The sequence below is a fragment of the Poecilia reticulata genome, chromosome 2 (genome assembly GCF_904066995.2).
Source record: "Poecilia reticulata chromosome 2, P_reticulata-male-v2, whole genome shotgun sequence".
Lineage (NCBI taxonomy): Eukaryota > Metazoa > Chordata > Actinopteri > Cyprinodontiformes > Poeciliidae > Poecilia > Poecilia reticulata.
The window spans coordinates 32,336,624-32,361,597 of record NC_088831.1 but is presented as its reverse complement, the minus strand read 5'-3'; the positions used below and the strand labels follow the sequence as shown (position 1 = coordinate 32,361,597).

The 24,974-nt window shown below is 40.6% G+C and overlaps 2 protein-coding genes across 8 annotated transcripts in view; one reads left to right on the top strand and one right to left on the bottom strand.

Annotated features, from left to right (window-relative positions):
* tanc1b (tetratricopeptide repeat, ankyrin repeat and coiled-coil containing 1b) overlaps positions 1 to 6,877 on the top strand; it is a 107,744-nt gene extending 100,867 nt beyond the window's left edge. For 3 of the 4 annotated variants that reach the window (XM_081603855.1, XM_081603858.1, XM_081603861.1), the window contains 5 exons: positions 346 to 375; positions 485 to 576; positions 1,030 to 1,176; positions 2,712 to 2,812; positions 2,893 to 6,877. In XM_081603855.1, coding sequence (XP_081459981.1) covers positions 346 to 375; positions 485 to 576; positions 1,030 to 1,176; positions 2,712 to 2,812; positions 2,893 to 4,393 — 1,871 coding nt within the window. In that variant the 3' untranslated portion in view covers positions 4,394 to 6,877. The remainder of the gene's footprint in view (positions 1 to 345; positions 376 to 484; positions 577 to 1,029; positions 1,177 to 2,711; positions 2,813 to 2,892) is intronic. The other variant, XM_081603857.1, reaches the window with a different exon arrangement.
* Positions 5,479 to 24,935, bottom strand: LOC103461690 (WD repeat, SAM and U-box domain-containing protein 1). 4 transcript variants are annotated; one of them, XM_081603882.1, is made up of 11 exons: positions 23,626 to 24,935; positions 21,061 to 21,248; positions 20,398 to 20,484; positions 16,828 to 16,921; positions 16,016 to 16,049; positions 15,829 to 15,869; positions 15,346 to 15,467; positions 14,879 to 14,908; positions 12,808 to 12,984; positions 8,127 to 8,261; positions 5,479 to 8,006 (listed from the first exon to the last, which is right to left on the bottom strand). In XM_081603882.1, the coding sequence occupies exons 1-11, from the start codon at positions 24,021 to 24,023 to the stop codon at positions 7,855 to 7,857; spliced, it is 1,458 nt and encodes a 485-aa protein (XP_081460008.1). In that variant the 5' UTR covers positions 24,024 to 24,935; the 3' UTR covers positions 5,479 to 7,854. The 4 variants fall into 4 exon arrangements, with proteins under 4 accessions (XP_081460008.1, XP_017157918.2, XP_017157914.2 ...); XM_017302429.2 differs by having other exon boundaries at positions 15,361 to 15,467; XM_017302425.2 differs by lacking the exons at positions 15,829 to 15,869; positions 16,016 to 16,049.
* Positions 24,936 to 24,974: the final 39 nt, after the last annotated feature.

Below are 24,974 nucleotides of genomic sequence, written 5' to 3'. Positions count from 1 at the left end.
TGTGTGTGTGTGTGTGTCGGGTCCATTTCTTCCTCGTGTGCTGCTGCCCTAACTTTAAGAATGACTTGTCACCCCAATGACTTTCATGAAGCTATCTAGAGCCCGTCGCTTATCTGCGGTGCTCTCTGCCATCTCAGAACAAAACTGATAATGGGCCGAACATTTAAATTTGCTCCCCGTGCATTTGCAGCTGCAAACACAAAACCCATTTCAGGCTGAGTGACACATAATTGCATATTGTCACGCTGCAGTTAGCAACACATTTTCCCCTCGATGCAAATGACGACTCGCTTGTCTTACCTCTCCCTCTCCCAATTCTTTCCTAACTGCCTTCAATAAACTAAGGCTACAGAACGTCTCCTTACGATCGATCAGGTACAATCTTTAGGTAACTCTAACTTGTACCAATTTCAAGAGAATACGCTGATGCTTGGTTTGCCACGAAGGAAAAAAACGCTTCACAGGATGCTTTGCGTTTCCACAGGGAATGCTGCCTGGGCCATGGCTACTTCCAAGCCTGATATCCTCATCATTCTTCTGCAGAAGCTGATGGAGGAGGGAAACCTGCTATACAAGGTAAAAGGCTGCGTGTAGAGTGCTGTTTTAATGAATTCGTCCTTATTACTCCTGAAAAAGAGACGTTTAATTTATGGGGCTAGCTGATAATGTCAAGATTGTTTCTCCGAAGAGAAACATGAACCGGAGCTCGATTTATTCATGATGATCTCTGTGGTATAGAAAGTGAGTTGTGAGGAACTCGTGATCGATGGTTGACATTTAACAGAGTGAGGTTTGTCACAAAAGCTGCTTGTCAGATGCAACTTATTTGCGTTGTGTTAGAGCTTGCCTTTGTATTAAACCTGTGATTGATTAGAGGAAAAAGGAGTAAGAAAACAGATGCTGAAGGGAATACCTGCTAAATTCCTCACTGTATCCCTCTCTCCCACATTTTCTCACTTTTCCTCCTGGTCCTGTGCTCTTTTTTTCTGTTTTTTGCTGTTGCACGTCTGACCTCGTTGTGTACTCCAGAAAGGGAAGATGAAAGAGGCGGCCCAGAGGTACCAGTACGCCCTCAGGAAGTTTCCTCGGGAAGGCTTTGGTGATGACCTGAAGGCTTTTAAAGACCTGAGGGTCTCTTTGTATCTCAATCTCTCCCGGTGTCGCAGAAAAACCAATGTAAGTCTGTCTTTATCCTCAAATCACTGATCTGTTAGTTTTATCAAGACCACTCAATAAACTAAGAGGCCAGATTGCCAGATTTTTGTTAGTATAATGAAATTATTAATAATTGTCTACAAATTCCTAAGCTTATTTTACAAAGATTTATGAACTCAGATTGGAATGAAGGGGAGACGGAGGACTAAAATGCTTAGTCTTCTGATTAGACACTTTAAAATTGCCAGACTCGAAATAAAAACTTGGGTGATTGAGACTTTTCCTGTTTTTTTTTTTTTTTTTAGATGACCGAAAAGAAAACATTGGGGAGAAGTTAAATGGTCTTTGCATTGTTTTATTCCTCCTAATTATTTTTGCAGAATGACTTTGGTTTTACAGACATAGTCCAATAGGAAAGACATTTGTTTTCCAACAGCTGCTTATGTAATCGCATTCTGCGAAGCAGCAGGCGATTTGAGCCAAGCAGCTCAGATGCTTCTCTCCTGTGAGTTTCTACTGTACACTTTACCAGGTGTCTGTGATGTAGACAAGTTGCATGGATTCTCTACTTAAGAATATGCAGAATACTTTAAGAACACGATATGTTATCAGCAATACATATTTTCCATCAATATTGTGACTGCATCCCTCATAATTAACTCAGCCGGGCAGCAGAGCCTGTGGTCAGAAAGCTCCCCCAACATTGACTCTTTTTCATGCAAAGCACTTGGCTTTCATGCTAGTCAAACATTAGCATGTTTATTATGTTTTGATATAAATGGATAAAAGCCGAAAAGAATAAGACAAAGCAACTTTGCTTTACTCTATTCGGCCTTCCCGTTATCTGCTGAAAGTCTTGCTCTCGCTCACCAGTTCAAAGCTTAAATAAATGTCGGTCATATAATGACATTTTTTTTTAAACATCTCAATGATTTTACTTAATAAAGCCCCTACTGATTCTATAAATAACTATCTTTGAGTTTTTACTCAGCAACACCGTTCACACTGAAGAGTGTTGTAAGCGTGAACTTTTAGCACTTTTCCAAAGTGCATTCACTGATCAGAAAAAGTGAGGATTTTTGTATTTCTGACCGGTTAGTTAACAACTCAAGTTTTGTCTGTTGACAAAACTTCAAGATAATCATGTCTTCATAAAACTTGGTGGTTTGTTTGGATCTCAAGTCTTTCAGGGGATATCTAAACACAGTGGGCACACCCAATTTAAATGGCTGACAAAGCAAGAGCTGCAGGAGTCTGTGCAATCTCTCATTTGCTGCGAATGCTATGGTGAAGGGTGAAACAGCATCTGGATCGTTTTATAGAAAACTCAGTTGTTAGATCAGCAGACTGATGTGCACAGCTTATAAAGTTCTGAATAAACAGCCACACAGCTCGCTCTGGGTGTGGCTGACAGTCACTAGAAGTACACACATAATTTAAAACTGCTTTGATAGGAACAGATGGAGCTTCGGATGCTGAAGAAAAAAAAAAAAGTGTTGGGTGAGCTTGTTTATAATTTTACATTTTCTTTGTAAAATCCTATTTTGTTTTTGTAGGATTTTGGGATGGCTGAGGAATTTGCAACAAAAGCGCTGGAGCTGAAACCCAAATCCTACGAGGCCTACTATGCCAGAGCCAGAGCTAAAAGAAGCAGCAGGTAAACTATTCAACACCCAAACCAGCTGTAACTAATCATCCGTGATGTGTATCCGGTAACACCGCCTCTTCTGTTCACAGACAGTTCAGTGCAGCCCTGGCCGACCTGCACGAAGCAGCCAAACTGTGTCCGAATAATCGAGAGATCCGTCGTCTCCTGGCTCGAGTTGAGGAGGAGTGCAAACAGATGCAGAGAGCGCAGACTAAAGGTTCGGCTGCTTGCAGCCAGGCATCAGGAGGCCACGAGTCTGATCCAGAGCAGAATGAGAGCCAGATTGACCCATCAGAGCACAGGCCGGCGAGGAGCTTGGAAGCCCAAAGAGACATTCTGGAGGAGGAGGAAGAGGAGGAGGACGATGAGGAGGAGCCAGTGGCCTTGAAGCGTGACAGGACAGGTGAGGCCTGCTGGTCCCAGAACAGTTTCTCCTTCAACAGAGAATCCGCAGCTGTTAACAACTGTGCGACGCCCACCTCCCCTCCGGGCCCCAGCAGACTCCCCCCACACCGATACCCTCGGGAGCACCGGGAGGCGCTGGCCCAGCAGGCGCTGGTCCTGCAGCCCACCAAGCAGGCTCAGATAATAAAGACCAATCAGCACATGACTTCCATGCAGGCCGTGGGGGGCCGCTCTTCTGGGGGCAAATCTCAGTACGCACCCTCCAGCCCGTTGCCCAGCCGACACATGTCCAGCAAGCTGAAGCCAGGTCCCGGTATTGACATAAGCCCCCTGGCTGCTCCGGCTGATGAGCCAGTGTACGAGAACCGCATGTTGCTGGGGGCTGCTTCCTCCTTCATGGGTCAGAGTTGTGACGGAGACAGCCTGCTTTCTTCCCAGGCTTCGAACATATCTTGCAGCTCCTCCAAAGCTCTGGGGCCGGAGAGGCTGTCTGCCCACTCTGCTTCTTCTCTGGAGGGCTTGGCCTGCTCCGGCCCGGGACACTTGGGGAACCACGATGCTGCTGCGGCGGGACCTCAGGGAGGAAGCGTCAACAGCATGCGCGTGTCCAGCTCCACCAGCAGCCTGGCGTCCAGCAGCAGCTTGTCGGACAGCGGCAAACTGGGACCCGACGTCCGCAGCAAAATCTCAGAGAAAAAGCACAATCAGCAGGGCAGCGCTGCTGGGGAGTATAAACCCAGACCGTTCATGGGCATAACTGACAAAACGGCTCGATTTCAGCAGCAACAGCAGCCGTGCCATCCTAGCCTTCAGTCCGTCAGTCGCAGCTGGTTTAACCACTCCTCTGACGGCTTGATGTGCCACAACGTGTCGACGATGGGTCTGCAGCCGGTCGACTGTGAGCTGTCTTACGGCAAATCGGTGAGCACTTACCAGGAGCAGCACAAAGCGCCGCTGCCACAGGGTGGCGCCATGATGAGTTGCTTACACAATGGCATGCATGCCAAGGAATTGGAGAAGTTCTGCCAAGTGGCCAACTGCTACAAAGAGTCCAAGCCAGCGCTGGCCATGCCGCATACTTTCATAGACGGTAACTCCAAGCAGCCTGGCCTGGGCCGAGATAATCCCGCCATTCATGTAGCTTCAATGAAACCAAAGCGATCCTTTATAGAGTCGAATGTGTAGAAATGGTTCATCTCTCCACACCGTCCACAACGCACACAAGCAAAAAATCTAAAATGAGACACAGATATTTTTTTTGTTTTGTTTTGTGTTTTTTTTTTAAACCAGCGACAGATTCCAATTTCACCCGAGATTTTAAGGAGTGCTGTTTGCTGGCTGCTTGTGCATACAAACGAGCAGCTGAGAGTTTTGTTCCTCTTGGTCTGCAGCTTGTGTTACATGACAGCATGTCCGGCGTCGTTCAGCCAAGCTGGAAACATTGCACTGAAGGTCTGCGGACACGACGTACAATCCTGATCGGCGCAGCGAGACACGGAGCACGTTGCACACACTTAGGCCAAGCAAGTGCTCCAACGGCTCACACAGTTACAATATGTTATTACTGAACATAGCAGTTAGGCTTAAAATGTGTTCATCACATCTATGGTGCTGAGTGGCTAGTTTCAAAAAGGTTTCTGACCTATTCACTTTTTACACACTTGTACATAAAAAAAATAAAATAAAATTCATTACTAAAAAGAGAAAAACTCTTTCTAGACTTCCTGTCGGGTCCTTCTTTAAGTATGATTCGGTTCTAGCTTTTAACACTTTAAACGTGTCATAGTAAAGGAAGACATTAACATTTGGTAGATTACAGCTCATCCTGGCAGAGGAATAATAATGCTGTGATTATGCAACACATTTTCTCTTCAAATTTGAGGTCTACTGGACCGTTTCATGTCATTTATGTCTCTTGCAGGAATGCTGCTGATTGTTGCATTGGTGATCTCTCAGAACACAGATTTCCACCTTTCACATCAGCAAGGTTCAAATGAATGAAACTCATTATTCAAAAGCAAAGTAAAGTCACTCCAAGCTTTGTGTAAATGTGTAATCAGTGAACTTTGACCATCGTGACTTAAGTTTTGGAGGGGAGAAGAAAGGACCAGCTCATAACATACAGCGTCATTTCTGACAGCAAAACTACAACCAATGATTTTGTTGCTACAGTCCTCTCTATGGGATTACAATCTTGGAGTTCCCAGAGTCATTTGAGAGTACATTTCCTGAGTCTGAACAGGCAAACGAGTGGGATAAAAAAATAAAAAAAATTCAATTAAGTTTTCCTTTTGCCCCACCAAATTCCTTAGAACTAACACAAAACATAAAATGTTAAACATTTATTTGAGTTTGGTGGTTTTTGGTGATGCAATCATTTTTAAAGTTCCCTTTGCTTCAGTGTTGAGATTGTTACCATTTAACAATCTTTTAATGTTATAGTAGCACAAAAAAAAAAAAAAAACACAGCACAATCAGCACCACTTTGGTTTTATTTGGTTAATGTGAAGGTGACATGGTTGAGTGAATCATTCTGTCTAAATAATTTGTAATTTATTTGTTGCAATGTTTTATATTGCTTTAAGCAACTGTTTAAGAATGTCCGAAGAGTTTGAAGGTCATTTGTTGTCATAACCACTCTTGAAGGAAAAAATTGTGATCAGTTCCTGTTCAGCTCTACTCTAACACAGATACAGTGATGTGTGCTTGTTTCCTCACTGAGTAGTTTGGAGCGACTTTACATAAGGTGTAGAGTGAAAACACTTTGGCAAAAATGTATTAGTTGTGGTTCTACTGACAAAAAGATGAGCAAGGTGAGCTACCAAATAATACGGTGAAATTGAGGGTTTGAGATAAGTCCGTTTTGGGACATAAGGGGAATATAACAGAAAACCATTTTAGTCTGAATGTTAAAATAATTTGAGACTTTGACCAATTACTGTAATTTCTGAATGTCGGTCTGTTCAGTTGAGTAGAATCCAGTTGGCTTAGAAATTAAAAATCAGCAATATTAACACCACACTGTGTGCTAAAAGTGATGACGTCTGAGTACTTTGAGAAACGTCTGAAAGAACAACTAAGGGATGGGCATTCCTGTGACTTACGAAGGATGTTATAGATCCTCATGTGTATATTATATAAATATGTACTGTTTCTTCTTTTTAGTGAAGGTCTTTGTTGAGTGTATTGACAAGTTCAGACTTGTGTATTTTGAGTTTTAGGCACAATGTTGTTGAAATGGTGTTGAATATAAATTTGTACATTGCATAAGCCACCATTAACACTGAATCCTTTCTGTATCTGCTTGTTGTTGCTGTCTAGTTAATTTATTCACAGTGCCAATGGCTTGGTTAATTGTAAAAGCAATATATTTTATATAGTTATTTTTGCACAGCTACAAAGGCATTTGACTCTCAGTATTGAGAATTCAACGCATGCTACAGTTGCAGTTTATATAACAGAAAAACAGGAATATCTTAAAAAAATAGAGGTGGTTTGGGGGCTCGGTGCCATTAGCTTTATTTTATGATGTACGTTAAATGCAGTTGTTACCATGTTTTCAGTATTGTGAGCTTTATTAGCCGTGATCACATACTGTAATGAACATTACTGCCACCATGCGAGCGCGAAATAAAGACCCACTGAGGGGGGGAAAAAAACAAAAAAACATCTGTCTCCTGGGTTTTTGTCTTAAATACATACAGATTATTATTGCAGTATTTAAAATGTCTAAATATACAAAGATAATTAAACAGATTATAAAAAAAGGACAACATTACAATGCAGAGCACCATCTGTGGCAACACAAGGCAACTGCAGGTTGACTACAAGCCGTCTTGTGAGTTGTAGTTTTCATACAAAAATTCTGATTTCAACTGCATGTAAAATTCAATTAAAACCAGAAGTTTACATGCACTGTTGAGACATTTTTTTTTTCTCACTGAAAGTGGAAGTGCAGAGAGGGTCTACAAGTGTCGCATTTTTTGAGATAAGCCACTGTTAAACCTGGAACTACTTTAAGAGTGAGAAAAAGGGACAGGACTGCTGCTCAGTGGTCCAAAGTCCTAATCGTTGCGCCTCATTTGAACATTAAGGTCGCAAAACAACTTGGATTCCTTAACACTCTAGCCTCTAGACAAAATGATTGACTTCGTGCCGCACAGCATTGATGCAGTAATTCATGCAACAGAAGCCCCAGCCTGTAGGCTAACAAATCTACATAAAAAAATATTTTGTTATTGGTATTCTGAAGTATTCAGATTTTCTGACTGATTTTATTTTGAAGTTTTTAGACAAAATTAACAGACTCACTCTTGGAATTAAATTCCTGTAATAAACTGTTTTCTCATTTTGATCAAAGTTCTAATAAATATTCAAAGTGCTGAATTCAGTAAATTATCTTTAGAATCATATTTACGTTGTTTCATTGTAACATTGAAAAGCTCTACAGTATAATACAAAAAAAAAAACAAGCTGACTGGTTAATATATCTGAAATAAATCTGGCAATTTTCTATATCAGTTTCTAAAGTGAAACTCAACAAAGCAGCAAACTGACTCAGTAATGAGAACACTTATTACCTTTCTGGCAATTACAGTAGTTTAAGTACCTGTGACATTTCAGAAAATGTAAAATGAGCTGCTGGTTTACTGACTGGACTTCCAGCGGGTTATTGCCATCTTCAGGGATCTGTTGGGGGTCAGCAGAGTCGTCTGCAGGGGCAGGTTGGTCATTGGGCTTGTTTTGTTCTTGCCTCGGATCCAGCTCTCGATGGATTCTCGTTCGTAGGAGTACCCATCTGTGGGACAGATGCCCGGTTTATGTTTGAGAACCACCGCAGTGGCAGAGAACTGAGTTACCGTGTCTGATGAAGCGCACGCTAGGGGACAACGGTTTTCTGCTTTTAATGTGAACAAACCTGCAGCTATGACTGGATCCTTCATCAGCTCTCTGGTGATTGGACACAGAAACTCATCCGGAGCTTCTGAGCCGCTCTGCTCCGCCTTCAGGGCCTCGATTTTCCTCAGGAGACGTCCACGAAGACCTACAGACTCTGCAAAACCACAACCAGATGGTTTCAATCAGTATGAATTTGAAAATGAACATTTCTGAATTTTTCTTTTCCAACATTAGCTCAGTTTAATTTCTTGTTACTTTCTGTTGAGCTAAGTAATCAAAATCACAGCAGACCGACTAAAACTGACTTAACAAAAATCAGAAATCTGTGCTGAGTCACAAAGAGCCAGACGTTTTGCTCCTCAGTTCTGGCAACTTAACATCTCCTCTCATTCTGCCTGAGAGGTATACATCCAGCAGGTCCAAAAGAGGAAAAAAATCTCCCTACACGCAGCTGCATGTCTCCGCCTCCTGACGGCAGCCTTTGAATTTGTCATCTGCAGCAAATTTCTCGAACAGCTAAAAGGGAAGGCCGACCTTTATGGCTGCACATGATTAGTTGCGTGTCTGTGGGTAATGTCCGTGCCACAGAGAAGCATGTCTCATTCAGGCAGTAACAGCAGCTGCAGTGACATTTTCTAGCATGACTTTTAAAGTCTTGACAATTTTATTACAATAGGGGCACTGAATGATTCAACATATTTAAACCCATTTTCCCTGCATGGCACTAATGCAACACCATGCACGTTTCTAGTTTCATTTTAAAGGCTAGGCAAAGGAACAAAGATCTTATTTTTTTACAAAGACATATCCTGTGGTCTGATGAAAATAAAATTGGAGTGATTTTCCAATCATGAGTGGGGTTTTGATGCACGAAGGATGGGTGTACTTTACAAATATCATTGTCAATTTGAGGAAGGAACATCTCAAGACATCAGCTAGGAAGTTGAAGCTAGAGAACACCTGGGTCTTCCAAATGGATAACGGTCTGAAGCACACTGACAAATCAGTTAAGTTTTGGAGAGACAATCACAAAACCCCTGTTCTCAGTCTCTGTCTCAAAGAAACTTTGTGGGTTGAGCTGGAAAACTGTGTGAAAAAGGCGACCCACGAACCCGATCCCCTGCACCAGTTCTGTCTGAAGCATTGGGCTAAAATTCCAGCCAATTATATAGTGAGAAGTTTCTGAAAGGAAACAAAATGTTTGACCCAACTCACAATGATATATTCTTATTTAAACAAATACTAAAACTACTAAAATACAAATTAAACCAAATACTGCTGATGATTGCTTTAGAGCAGTGGTTCTTAACCTTTTTTGGGGTACCGAACCCCCCAGTTTCATATGCGCATTCACCGAACCCTTCTCAACCCCTCCACCCACCCTAGACTATAGAATTTGGTAAAAACGGTGAGTTTTGCTGAAAGACACAAGCTCAAATCCATGCTGAGAGTGCAGCTCCTTCAATCTGATTGGCTAAGCAATGTAACGCAATCCTCTGCAGCAAGTGATGGCAAAGCGGCGCGTCATCACGACTTTACACAAGTGTGTGTTTATCTCCGCGGCAGAGGCTCCACCGAACCCCTGAGACCGACTCACCGAACCCCTGGGGTTCGATCGAACCCAGGTTAAGAACCACTGCTTTAGAGGTTGTTAAAAATGCAAGTCCCTTAAGCAGGTCCTCCTGCTGCTTGTATACGAAGAGATGTGAAAGATGCCACTTTCTTCCCATGTGCCATTTGATCCCCTCCATCTGAACCACATCTATTATTTTTAGTGCATATGAACTGCATCTATTATTTTTAGTGCATATGAACTGCCATCGTGTGTGCCACTTGTTACTCTGTATCATTTGTAGCCCCCAATCCCAATGTCTAAATCTGTCAGAAACCTATCCCTGCTTTCGTTTTACATTAATTTATGCGATAGATCTTAAGAAAATTAATTAAAACGGACATATAGATGTTTAGCTTGCTAGGTGGACAGATACTGGGGCACTTTATTTTATTTTTTGTGCTTCTCTTCACCTTGTAAAATTTTAAGCACATTGATTTCAGATACTCAGACTCTGTTCTACGCTCCCATTTCTTTGAGGTAGAAAATAAACTTTGTGAAACATGGAGAAAGAAAAACTACAGGCATCCTGTTGGGGACACAAGTGCATCTTTAGACTCACTAGGTTGTTGCCGGAGCTGTATCATCCATCCTCTTTGTCATAGCTTATAGTTTGCTCCTGTTTAGCAAATAAAAACATTTTCTCTCAATTTGTGAAATGTGGATTGTGCCAATGGCAAGAGCAAAAATCTATATGGCCTGAGCTTAACTTCTGAAACTCGGCAGCCTTTTCAGAAAAGTATTTTTATCACCAGTGCTCAGGACTTGCTCATGCAATCTGTTAGGCATAGTTTGATGGTCACTGTAACAAGGTTTGGAGCTGAATTGTACACAAAGATAAAGAAAACATTTGTTCATGTCTTACTTACAGAAGTATTCACACTTGTACATCATTTTCATACTTCAGCTCATTATAAATAACTATTTTATGTTATTTAACATAAAAAAAATCCAGCCGTTTTGCGAACGCTTCATTGGTTTGTTGGAGAACATTAATGAGCAAAGAAAGAATCATAAAGACCATATTCTGTAAGCATTCTTCTTCCAGATCCTAGATTTTAATTTATCTCTTAAGTACAAGGGAAAAAAAACAGTTCCCATTTCTTGAAAACTGTCTATAAAGAAATAATTTGAAATACCATTTTTTGTGGTACATTTTGGTCTGTTGGAAAAATCATTTCTATTTGAACAGAGACTATTGAATATAACCTGATGCTCCTGACTGTGTATTGCTCTCCAACATGTTGCAGTGAAAGCAATGATGTACCAAGGCTGCACTCGTAGGCATTTTACCTCTGTTCAAGGAGAAATTATTCAGCCTCTAGTCTGAAAACATCATTCCAATCAACTTCTATAAGACAGAAACTAGTCCTGCACTGAATAGCGCCTTTACTCTTCATAAAGCAGGAAATCAATACGGATGAGGAAAAAAAGACTGAAGTCCTACAGAAAAAAAGAAAAAAAAAATGTGTTGCTATGAACCAGTTAACCCATCAAGTGTTGATCCAGCTTATGATTATGTCAACAAGGGAGCTCAGATGCTAATGTGTTGAGAAAAAAAAAAAACAACAAAAAAAAAACAAGCAACAGAAGACAGCAGTACAGCCAGCCTGGATCACGCTGAAAAAATAACATAATTCAATCAGGTTGAACCCCTCGAACCCCTCAAGTTGTTACTGAGCTAATAAACAATGTTAGAAAAGTTGCACTTCAAAGTAATACTTCGTTTAGGATTTCTATACACTCCAGCATCTTTCATCACAAGTACTATACCGTCCACTTTACATTTAGATTGATCATTTGACGGAGTGGGGGTGGGTGGGTGGATGGGAGCGAAATGAATATTTCATAAAGTTTACGGAAATCTCACTTGCTGTGTGTGTGTGTGTGTGTGTGTGTGCACGAGAAAGAGAGAGGGTGAGTGTAAGCCTATGCAAATGCACACACTATTTGCATGCATAGAAAATAACGTGTTGTACTGTGGGGATGTAGGTCGCACAGCATGACAAAAAATGTGCCAATCTGTCCATTTCTTCTGCGGTAATGATGAGAGCTGTCCTCCATACTAAACATGCAGCGATGGTATGGGGCCTGCTTTGAATCTCTGAGCAGCATGCGAATCTGGCTTGCTGTCTGCTGCTTCACAATTAAAGCAAACAAAATGGGTTTTGGTCTGAGTACAGTCAGGACTGTAAATGCAGTGAGTTTTGTCATTAGAATCAGATGGTTTTTTTGTGTGCGTTTGAGACAGAAGTTCTATGTTTTAACACTAATGTGTGAAAGAAAAAGTTTACGATTTGAAAGTTGAAATGAGACTTTGGTTCTGCTTTTACCTTTAACACCAACCCCACAAAATTAAACTGATGAAGTGATTAATGCTGAATGGCTCATTTTAAGAAATGCCTTATGGGGTTTTAGATGCATAAAACAGAAATGCAAATAGTTTGAGATAAATTTTCGGGCTACAGTAATTATTGGCCACTTTGCAGTGTTAGATAAAGTCACAAATCTGACAAGCAGAGGCCAAAGCCTAAAGCTTGCTGATGTGAAAGAAATAGCTAGTAACATTACATGAATCAATTAGGAAACTTAGCATTTATCCTTGATCGTTTGACTTTAATACAAAAACAGCACAAGGGGAGCAGGTCAAATGTTTCTGATCTGGAGAGTGTTTGCTCTCAGCTAACTTCCTGTCTACTGTTTTGAAGGACATGCAGAACAGAGTGGTAGCAGGAGCAACACCACTAAATCATTTTTGAAAGCAACATCAAGTTTCTGAGCTGTTGCAAGCTCTGACGATAACAAACAATATGACAAAATTACATATTTTATCCAAACTCTATGCAAGAATAAGTTTCTAAATCTCGACAATGACACAAAAATGCATAATCTCATGTCTAGCTATGCAGACGCTCTGGACATTTTAGCTCAACTCTCATCAAGCTCTACGGAAGAAAGCATCCAATTCTGGGAATGTTGTCACTACAGATCGAATCATTTTTTGGGAACAATGTTTAAATTGTTCTAATAATTGTTATGAGAAACACTAAGGTGCTTCTTAATCCTATCAGGTATTCTCTGTCCTCACCTATTCCCAGCTCAGTCACAGTCTCCCTGCTCATGTGGTTCACCTCTGACCCGTCAATATTGTTGGTTTTAAAAATCATGACGAGTTCATCCAGTCCTTCTTCGCACAGCCAGCTTTGCACATCCTCCTCTGTCCAATCAGCAAGCAGCAGCCTGGAGTGACCTGGCAGTTTCCTTCCTGCAAAGAAAAAAACACAAAAAACACAACAGGCTAGGAGGAAGTGCTGAGCTATTACAGCCCAATCTCCTGCAAACAAACAGTTTCCTCCCAATCTCGACAGAAAGGACACACTCCCTATGATCCGATATGGGAGCGATGATTACTTTCATCTGCACCCACCCATAAAGATCCACAAACACAGTTGTAAAATAATTTTAAATCAAGTCCTTCTACTGTAATTTTAACATTTTATCTCATCCACGTTTTTTTTCATTGAGTGAAGGCACAGAAACCCGAGCACAACGCTCATTCAAGCCACGATAAGAGTATATTTTTTTTAGATCTGTAATCTTTAAACTTTTGTTGTACGTGGCATCTTTATAGAACAGTTTAGTAAAGGACAGCTAGAATCCTTAACAGCGTAGTTAAATTTTTTTGTCAAGAAGCTTTTACAGTGATGTAGTTTACACAAAAGCAAAGATTTCCCAAGACGTAACACTTAAAGTGAATGGGGGAAATGCTAACTTTGTAGGTTTGTGCAGCCATGAGGAAAGCAAGAGGCCTTTTTTTGGTGTAATCCTGGCTGATAGAGTGCATCATCTGGAGTCTCAAAGTCTAGGGGGCTGACTCATTGGAACACTATGCCAGAAGCAAGGAAGATTCATTGGAGCCACAGCAGTTCCAGACTGCATCCTTCAGATCTTAGTCTTTTTGTTTCACTTTTAAAAAGAAAAGAAAACAAAAAAAATCTATGAACGTGCCTTAGAGTTAAAAAATAGGACATCTCATTAAATATATTTGTATGTATGTAAGGACAGCATTATTGAAAGAGAAGGAACCAAGAGCCCACAGGGCAGCTGGAGGGTATTCAGACCTCAACAGCTTAGGTGGGAGAATCTGTTAACACAACCACTAGTCATACGCTGCACTAATCGGGCCTTCGTGGAAGAGTAGCAAGAGAAACGTTATCTGAAAAAGAAAGGCATGGAAAGCCTTCTTTAGAGTTTGCAAACCGTATAGAGAACACAGCAACACATGGAAGACGCTCTGATTAGGCAAAACTAAAATGCACTTTTCTGACCTGCACAGTGTGTGTGGTGGAAAACCAGCCCTGAATATCAGCAGCAGAACGTTGTAGGACAATTTCCTTCAGATCCCACAGGGAAACCGATGAGAGTTGATGATGAGCAGAGAGCTCACGCCCCAGAACAAGTTAAAGTTACAGATCTAAATCTAATTGAGGATCTGTGGGAAGACGTAGGAAACCTTAACGTTTTAGAGACTCTTTCCATCCAAACTGATGGTGAAAGCAGTTCGAAATAGATGTGAAAATCTTGTCGATACACCTTAAGAGATATGCCACACTTTTCAGATTGTTATTAGTCATGATTTTTCGCTGTGGAAGGAAACCAGAATACCAGTATAGAAGCCATGCATGCACGGAAAGAACACGCAGAGACCCTAAACCAGGATTCAAACCCAGAACCTTCTTGCTGCAAGTCAACAGAGTTCAAAGGCTTTAAAATAGTTTTATAAAGCACTGGTGATTTATGGAGCAAGCACCTGTTCAGCATTTCAACGTGTTGCGCATCGTTTGCCGTGTTTACCTCAGAAACCTTGGCTGTGGCTGAAATAAATAAGTCGGACTATATGGGCTGTAGCAAGATTTGAACAACAAATGGAATTTGTGTTCAAAAAGAATACTAGCCCCAAATTTATTTTCCAGTCAGACACACGAAAAGAAGATATTTTTCAGGGGGGTCAACAAATGAAGTCTTAATGCTTGTCCTAGACACCGCTACGTGAGCAATGTGCACAAACTGCAGTTTTACCATAAAACATTCAAATAAATCCAGATATCGCCTGAATACTTGATGGATTCAGACAGAAAAACAGAGTGACGGTTATTTACCTTGACATGGCGCCTGCTGTGATTCAGCCGCTGCAGAAAAACATGAAAGGAAATAAGTTCATTGTATGAAAAGGGAGAAAGAAACGAGATTAAAGCGAAGACGTGGCGCAGCAGCGGCGGAGGAGTATTAAAAGACAGGTTTTAGAGGAGAGGGAATTTGTTTTATCAACATCATGCTGGCGAACGGCAGATGGAGGAGCTGTTCAGATGTCTATCGAATGCATGTTTTCTTTCACTTCATGATCCTGCTTACAGCATTCCCTAACCCTGCCTCCATTACAACAACTCTATGAGGAGCAGTGATCGTCTATCCAGCTGCAATATCATAATATAAACATCATAACTCCTCTTGAAGGCAAGTAGGAACTTTGGACTTTAACTATGCAGGCAGTGATTTCTGAGGTTCTCTTTCCATCAAATTTTAAAATACAGGTTTATTCAAGACATTAAAAAGTGTCAAACTCAACTGCAACAGTATTTACCAGTTTCTTCATATCCATCTCCAATCTTCCACACATTTACTGATCTGTCCATTGAGCCGGTTGCCATCAGGCCAAAGGCAGGAGACAGAGCGACCGCTGTCACATATCTATAGGAAGACGAGATACCAGGAAAGTGAAGGGTGTTTGTGACAACCTGAAAGTGGCACGGGAAGAGATCAGCCTCAAAAATCTGTTTCCCTCAACCATAAAAAAAAAAAAAAAAAAAAAAAGAGATCCCTAAATCCTTTCAAACACTTCAAAGCGCTCTGATGGTTCTTACCTGCAGTGCCACATCAATGACTGTGCAGAAAGCAGAAATACACTGTTGCATCACTGCACCCAGCGCTTCTGGGAGAAACTAATCAAGCAAAAATCGCACATTTTGATCTGAAACGCCGGGGCTCCATATTTTGCTGCTTGGCTGAGAGCTGCAGAGATTGCATCGCAGCAGGAGGCTGGGTAATTTACCTGTCATGTTGCTTCAAAATGTGGAGCAGGGTTCCCAGGTTCTGTGAACAAAGTGCAAACTGTTCAACTGGAATGTTTTGAGTTCTTATTTACAGGGACGAGACATGTTTGATTCAGAAGTCATCTTTATATCACTGTGAACTGAGAAGGAACTAAAAAAAAAAGACACTTTGGGAATATTACTTACGGCATCGTATACCGTCACACTTTTATCCACCGACCTGTAATAATTACGGTAAATAAGGTCACCTCGTGTTCAGAATCCATATGTATGCATTTACATCACAGATTAATCATGTAGTCATGTATGAGTTTATAAAAACTGAGGAAGACAAGAATAAGAAACAGATTAATCTTCAGTGTGTTTGACTTCCAGCCAAGAGCAACAGAAGGAGCCAACAGCAGCTTTGCAATAAAGTACATTCCTCCTGTGGCTGACTGAGAGAACAGGAAGGTCTACACTCAGCAGTAGCATCTGCTGCTTACTCACAAATAAAAAAAAACAAGAAAAACATAAAAATCCTTCACAGAAGCAAAGGCATTCAACAATGTATTGGAAAGCTGATAAACAGTAATGCAATTACGTATGGAGCAACAAACTGCCTTTAATGATCAGCAATGGATATCAGAGACTGACACAACCTACAGCTCTGATGTTAGCTTGTAAATTAAAGACTTATGTAAAAACTTGTCAATTTTTTTTTCTTCTAGAAGTGCCATCAATTTAGTCTAGGCCTGTTTCATTAGTTACTTTTTTTGAAAACAGTTCTGCTTAACCATATTTCAGAAGTAATGTCTGATTGTCATTGATTAATTATCAGTAAATTTTAGTTCATTATTACTTTACTTTCATTTTCAAGTTATTTCAGTTATCATTGTGAGCTTTTTGGTCATCAGTAGAGGGGTACCAACAATTTTGTCCACGTCCACATACTCTTTATAGTTAGCATGTTAGCAAAACATGCTAACATGCTTGTGTTGGTGTGATGAGGTTCTCACCCAGAGACCACCAGCTCTCCGTCAGCAGAGAAAGCGCAGGACAGAACGGGAGCAGTTTGACCAGTGAGAATGTGCAGAAGCATCATGGTCCACGCTGCAGGTCAACGTGAACACACACACACACACACACACACACAGACACAGAGAGAGAAAAGGTGGAGAGGGATTTAGAATCGTCATACATCCTAAACTGTTGACTTGACACTTTTTTTCTCCCTTTATATACAGGTCCTTCTCAAAAAATTAGGATATTGTAATAAAGTTAATTATTTTCCATACTGTAATGATAAAAATTAAACTGTCATACATTTTAGATTCATTGCACACCAACTGATATATTTCGGGTCTTTTATTGTTTTAATACTGATGATTGTGGCATACAGCTCATGAAAACCCAAAATCCCTGTCTCAAAAAATTTGCATATTTCATCCGACCAATAAAAGAAATGTGTTTTAATACCAAAAAAGTCAACCTTCAAATAATTATGTTCAGTTATGCACTCAATACTTGGTCAGGAATCCTTCTGCAGCCTTCAATGCGGCGTGGCATGGAGGCAATCAGCCTGTGGCTCTGCTGAGGTGTCATGGAGCCCAGGATGCTTCGATAGAGACCTTAAGCTCATCCAGAGTTTTAGGTCTTGTGTCTCTCAACTTTCTCTTCACAATATCCCACAGATTCTCTATAGGGTTCAGGTCAGGAGAGTTGGCAGGCCAATTGAGCACAGTAACACCATGGTCAGTAATACCAGTGGTTTTGGCTCTGTGAGCAGGTGCCAGGTCGTGCTGAAAAATGAAATCTTCATCTCCATAAAGCTTTTCAGCAGATGGAAGCATGAAGTGCTCCAAAACCTGATAGCTGCTGCATTGACCTGCCCTTGATAAAACACAGTGGACCAACACCAGCAGCTGACATGGATCCCCAGACCATCACTGACTGTGGGTACTTGACACTGGACCTCTGGCCTTTTGGCATTTCCTTCTCCCCAGTCTTCCTCCAGACTCTGGCACATTGATATCTGAATGACATGCAAAATTTGCTTTCATTTGAAAAAAGTACTTTGGACCACTGAGCAACAGTCCAGTGCTGCTTCTCTGTAGCCCAGGTCAGACGCTTCTGCTGCTGTTTCTGGCTCAAAAGTGGCTTGACCTTTGACCTGGGGAATGTGGCACCTGTAGCCCATTTCCTGCACACGCCTGTGCACGGTGGCTCTGGATGTTTCTACTCCAGACTCAGTCCACTGCTTCCGTAGGTCCCCCAAGGTCTGGAATCGGCCCTTCTCCACAATCTTCCTCAGGGTCCGGTCACCTCTTCTGGTTGTGCAGCGTTTTCTGCCACACTTTTTCCTTCCCACAGACTTTCCACTGAGGTGCCTTGATACAGCACTCTGGGAAAAGCCTATTCGTTCAGAAATGTCTTTCTGTGTTTTACCCTCTTGCTTGAGGGCGTCAATGATGGCCTTCTGGACATCATTGACGCCCATCATTGACGCTGCTGTCAGGACTGCCAACCTGACAGCAGCAGTTGCAGTTTTGAGTAATGAACCAGGCTGGGAGTTTTTAAAAGCTTCAGGAATCTTTTGCAGGTGTTTAGTTGATTCAGATGATTAGGTTAACTGCTCGTTCAGAGAACTTTTCATGATATGCTAATTTTTTGAGACAGGGATTTTAGGTTTTCATGAGCTGTATGCCAAAATCATCAGTATTAAAACAATAAAAGACCTGAAATATTTCAGTTGGTGTGCAATGAATCTAAAATATATGACAGTTTAATTTTTGTCATTACATTATGGAAAATAATTAACTTTATCACAATATGCAAATTTTTTGAGAAGGACCTGTATATATATAAAAAAGTTATAATTTCTCTGCTAACTCTCCTCTATGCTGCAGCTCTGCCACCTGCTGTCAGCTGTCCAGAGTTGAAAGATTTTTACTATTTGGGGAATAAACTGAACACATTTCAAGTCAAATTTTAAAATGGCTTATAACTAATTGAAAAACCATCTTCAGGGGATTTTTGGCATCCCTGAATTAATCTGTTTTCCTGCAGAGTTGTTCAGTCTTGCCTTTTTCAGCTTCCTTGAACAGTCAAAAGACATGTTTTATTCACCAGTATTTTGAGATCCGCTGTAGGCGTTAGTATGAGTATGCATGGTAGTCTGTATCTCCGACAGTAGTAATGAACCAGAGAGGCGCTTCTTCTACGGCCAGAGGGAGCAGGGATCTGCCCCGGTCCTCCTTAACCGTGAATAGAGTAACATTCCTTGGGTATAAAACAGATAATTGGTGGATGAAAAAAGATAAAACTACATTTCTCCTCTTTGGTGTTTTACTTTAATAAGATTATCAATGGAATGCTGCAAGGTTTCTGTGTTGCAACTCAAAGAGTGAAACTCACTTATTGTACATATAAACTGATATAATTTATTTTTCTTAATTGTGTTGATTATACCAATGGAAACCAGAAATGAAATAACAATAAAAAATTTTAATGTGGAAATTATGTATGCATAATTATGTGCGCTCATATTTGAGTGTCATCACATCTAAACCCTACTGTGCCACACGTTTTCCTTCCACTCAACTTTCCACTAATATGCTTTGAGAGAGCACTCTAAACAGACAGCTTAGGGAGGGTGGGATTGTCTGCTGGACAACTGTCATTTGCGTAGGCTACAATAAGCATTATAGTAATCCCTTTTGACATGGTTCAGTGTGCTAGCTTTCGAAGGTTTATGTTGGGATTTCATCAGCTGCAAGTCAAAATGTTCAAAAGTAATGTGCCACAAAGGGAGAAATCCCAGCTTTAAAATTGACCAGTTGCTTCTTTTCATCACCTTATGCTGTAATTCCTGTTTCATAGTCATGCAAAAGAATAAATCCACTTTTCTTCAATGCAGGACAGTTGCAGTCTCATGTCTGAGAAACAGCATTTCAAAGAATTGAAACAAGGACAAACCAGTTTGAGAGTCCTTCAACATCTCGCTTAGAAGACAAAAGAAGAAGGAAAAAAAGAAATATATATATATATATATATATATATATATTTTTTTATCACCATGGACTTGGGTTGCCATGCGGGCCAACAAACCCTCCAGAGAATGACCATTACCACGGCAACGCATCAAAGGAACTAGCACCGTTGTATGCCCAAGCACATAACGAAAATGCACCTTGTAACCTGGTTATACAACCCGTGAAGGACGTGTGAAGTCTGCTTCCTCTGCTGGAGCTTGAGCAACAAAATGTGTCTGTTTGCACCTGGTGACCTTCCAGATCATCTGCATATGGACACACACGGATAACAGAGAATGCCCCAGTGCTGCTGCGTTTCAGGAGGAAGTCTTAATACATTATTAATGAGTCCACCTCTGATTTAAAGACCATAAAATGATTGTATTCAGCAGAGAGAGATATCAAGGTTGTCCCAGTCAGCAGGGTGTTTCTCTCTCTCTCTCTCTCTCTCTCTCTCTCTCTCTCTCTGTCTCTCTCTCTCTCTGTGTCCTGGACAATAGATTAAAGGAGTGTTTGGCTGAGGAAGCATGCAGGACTTGAGGGGGGTCACCATACCTGCTCCCTCACGCTGAGAAACAATCCATATTTTCAGAAGACTGTCCTGTCCACAGGAGGCCAGTCGAAGCTCCACACAGGAGTCTTCTGCAGAGTAAGTGGAGAAAAAAACTCAGTGTTCATGCTTGATCAAACCAGCAACAGAGGAAGACAAATATGTTATGACAGCATGTTGGTACAGAAACCACTAACCAGCAGTATCCTTTAAAAAAGAAGTAATGTTTTGATTAGTGGACTAAAAACAGCGTTGGATTTTTAACAAATACTGAGAACACCAAGCTCCCCATCACAATTTTGTCAGAGGAGTAGGTAAATAAGTGGAACATGACTTGAGCTGTAAAACACATGAGGTTCATTTTATAATCTTAAGAACAATAGTTCTCATTCCTGGTAAAATGGCAGGTCTTTGTGATGTAAAAGTGTACACACCCTTAAAAGGTGTGTTTTGTTGAAGGATCTTTTTTATTCAGTTTGGCAGTCCACTTTTGTAAAACTATGTTTATATTATGATAACTATTGACTCAAAAAAAAGAAATGCCTTCAAAGAATATGTAAACAATTTCCATATCTTTGTATTAAGAAATCTTTACCTTCCATAATATACAGGTATGCACATTTTTTGCAACAGATTTTTTAAAGTTATTTCAAGTTTACTTAACTCACCAATTTTGAAGTGAGATGCGAAGCTGCAGCAGGTGACGCCCAAATCGTGGGCGTCTTTCTGAGCAAGCAGAAGGCTGATGTGATCATCCCAGAGTTTGAGGTCTCCTTGGGTACAGCCGGTCACAAAAACCTGACTGCAGGGGGAGAAACTGCAGGCCACAATGCTGGCTTCACTTGCTGCAACACATCTGCAGGAGAAAATTATTAGAGCAGTTTGTTTAAAAGATAAAGAAGACTGTTGGTAAAGATGTTTGACCTTGTGCTGTTCTGTTGAGATGAGAGGCTTAATCAGTGATGACAGAGCCTCAATAAGAGTTCTGATGAGGAGGAACCATTAATTTTTCTTGAAAATAAGTATCTTATTTTCCGCACTATAAGGCGCACCGGATTATAAGGCGCACCTTCAATGAATGGCCCATTTTTAAAACTTTTTTTTTTATATATAAGGCGCACCGCATTATAAGGCGCATAACATAGACGCTACAGTAGAGGTTGGAGTGACGTTATGCATCCACTAGATGGAGCAGCACTAAAAATAATGTCAAAACAGTCGACTCCGGTCGGCGAGGAGAGCCTTCTGCGACTGGGCCGGGGCGTGGCCGGACGATGGTCACCCTTCTCCGTTCGCGCACAGCATGTTCGTGGAGAACGCGGTGCTAAAGTGACCTGCAGACGATCTGATTCTAGACGGTTGGTAGGTAAGTCAAACTTTAGTAATAGACTACAAACCAGCGTTCTGACAACTATCCCAGCATGCAACTCGCGCTTCTTCTTCTACAGGCGAAAATGAAGTTGGCAGCTGCTTACCGTAGTTGCTAGACCTGTTGTGGCTCAATATTGGTCCATATATAAGGCCCACGGGTTATAAGGCGCACTGTCGGCTTTTGAGGAAATTGAAGGTTTTTAGGTGCGCCTTATAGTGCGGAAAATACGGTACAGGTTGTCTGAACTCAAGTTGACCTGAAATAAATACATGTGTTTTTATACTAAACTTTATTAGCTCAAAAAAGCCAGACCACTTTTCTGATATGCATACTCACGTTGTCCTCAGTGTCCTAAAAATGATTAGATGAATGAGTGCATTGTTTTCTAACACACTTTTAGGATTATTTTCTTGTTTTAAAGTTTGTCAGTGATGGAAGGGAGGGGGAAGCTGCTGAGGAGAAAGTTGTGACAGCTGTACGATGACTCCATCTGCTGCAGAAGGCTGAGAGATGTTGCCAAAAGCGACAAGTGTGAGAGCTTTTCGATTCAGTTCGTCTGTCAAACCGTGGTTTTCCGAGTTAAGAACTAACCTTGAGTCTCACTTTGAATCTTTGAAGTGTCAGTCAGATTTTTTATTTTTTTAATTAGTACTCCAACACAGAACAGGGACTCTGCCATCAGGGGTGATTCCAGAAGGTTTTCAGATGAGGGTCACTTACAGTGTTGGAGGGAGCCACACTTAAACTGAAAGCAATTAATTTTTTTCAGGGGTTTTTTTATATGCTGCCATCCCTTTAAGTCAGGAATATATTAAAATCTTAATTTCATGATGTAAATGTAAACATGCTGCTTTTTTTAATACATATTGTACAATAACAAACATGATCACTAGGCTGGATAGGAGGTTTGTGACTAGTTACAGTAATATTCAATACAAACACAAAAAAACATAATTAAACACAGATCATGTGTTGATTGGCAATATCCAAATACAGTAAATAAAGTGATTTGTTTTGCTATTTCAGGTCAACTTTAGACAAGTTTCAAATGTAGCATTAACAGTTATCCCAGGACTACATCTATGAAAAGAGTACATGTATATAGCTCAAAACATGTAATCTTGGTGTGATTTAAAAGTTATTTTTAATTAACTTTACAATCAACCCATTTTGTTAATAACTGTGTTCATTAACAAAATGGTTTATTTGTAGTTAGACTTTTTGTAAGACAAAAATACTAAGATGTAACTTTTAATTCTATATTTTTCAATCAAAAGTTATTTCACTATATTTACACTATTGTGGTTCAGGCTTGTTTTTGGACCTGCTGACTTCAATGAAACATTTGATTAGCATCCATAATTAAACTAAATTAAATCTGGATGACCTCCTGCTGACCTTTGGAGCCATATCTCTCTCTCTCTCCCTCTCTCTCTCTCTATATATATATATATATACACTGCTCAAAAAAATAAAGGGAACACTTCTGTGTTCACTTAAATGTTTAAGTGTTCCCTTTATTTTTTTGAGCAGTGTATATATATATATATATATCTTTTTTTTTGTTTTTTTGTTTGTTCCTATATATATATATATATAGGAACAAACAAAAAAAAATCTGTTTTCTTTCTGCCCGTATGTTTTGTTTTGGCCTTTACAATTCTCTAGCAAGTGGGGAAACAAAGAGGTTGTTTATTTTTTAAGATAAGTACAAAAACATGAATGGATGAAGAAAAATGTTACTGTTGTGATAACATGGCACATTTCCAGCAGTGTCAGCAGTGGACATGTCTATATCATTTAAGAGTACTTTCAGACAAATACGGTCTGGCATCAGAAACGAGTAAATCCCCAAGTATACCTGCGTAGTGTCTTGGAAGAGAAGTCCCAGAGGGCCACGGTGCCATCACAGGCACCCGCCAGCAGGAGGCAGGAGTCCGGCGACAACGCGCAGACTCGGAGCGGACTGCGGCCCGGGTGCTGCACTGCCGAGAGTAGTTCACCTGTCTCCGAGCTCCAAACTATGATGGAGCCGTCCGTGGAGCAGCTTAGCAGATAGCTGCCGCAGGAGCTGAAGCAACAGCGGTGAACCCCGTAGCCATGACCCGTCAGAGGAGAGAAGGGAAACTCTTTAAAGTCCGCCGTGCTATACACCCGGAGAGTTTTATCAGCTGATCCGGTCACCAGAGCAGACGGAGAGAAGGCACAGCAGCTAATCTCGTCGGTATGATCTCGAATTGTATGAATTAAAGAGACCATGTCGGCACCTGTCGACGCTGGCCGTAAATCAGTCTCAGGGTGGCGCAAATGGTCCGAATGTACAAGCAGGAAGAAGCTATTCTACTTTCCGCCTGCTGTTCTGTCTCTGCTTGAAAACTGACAAATGTCCAGAAAGTGAAATGAGGCCCTTGTTCGTTATTAAGCATTTCCTTGCTTCCGCCTACAGCACACCAATAAAATTTATCTTGCCTGTTATCAGTCCTGTGACGCTTCGTCATTGCATTACACAATGTTTATAGTTGACTCAATAAAGCAGAAACCAGGAGTTATACAATGATTTTTCCTCCTTAATTTCCTAAATTGCTGTTAAAACAAATGAGTGAAAAATAGTTTTAGAGTCTAGTTCAGTTAAAAACTACTTAAAGATACAATCCAGTGGTGTTTTCCCACCAAATCTAAAAAAAGAATAAATATAAATAAAAAACAACTAATTCGCTGCATAATTTGGGTCACTGAAATCAGCTGATTGGTTCGCAAAAGCAGGCAGAAGATCAGTTTTAGCTTTACATATTTTGGCAGATTCTGAAACTGGATAATAATACAAGTATGATCAGCATTTGTGAAACATTGACCAATATATTTTCTGTGAATTTGCCACTTTTGTGATCCCTAGAAATGATCAATGAATTGGATTATTCCAGTCTGTTCTGCTGCTCCTCCTAAGCTAATTTTCATGCGTTTTGTTGTGGCCAAATTTTTTGGGTAAATCTATTCACTTTCACATGTGATGGTAATCCTGCTGTTTACATGTAGTTCTGCCGTCCAGAGTCAAATAGTTCATGTACTTTGTATATCACATGTTCTAAAAAAAAAAAAAAAAAAAATTGTGAAATCCATTATCCAATGACAAGATCTTGAATATAATCTTTAAAAAAAACACATACATCCACTTGATAAATCAGATTTCTGACAACACTGGGTTCAGGATGA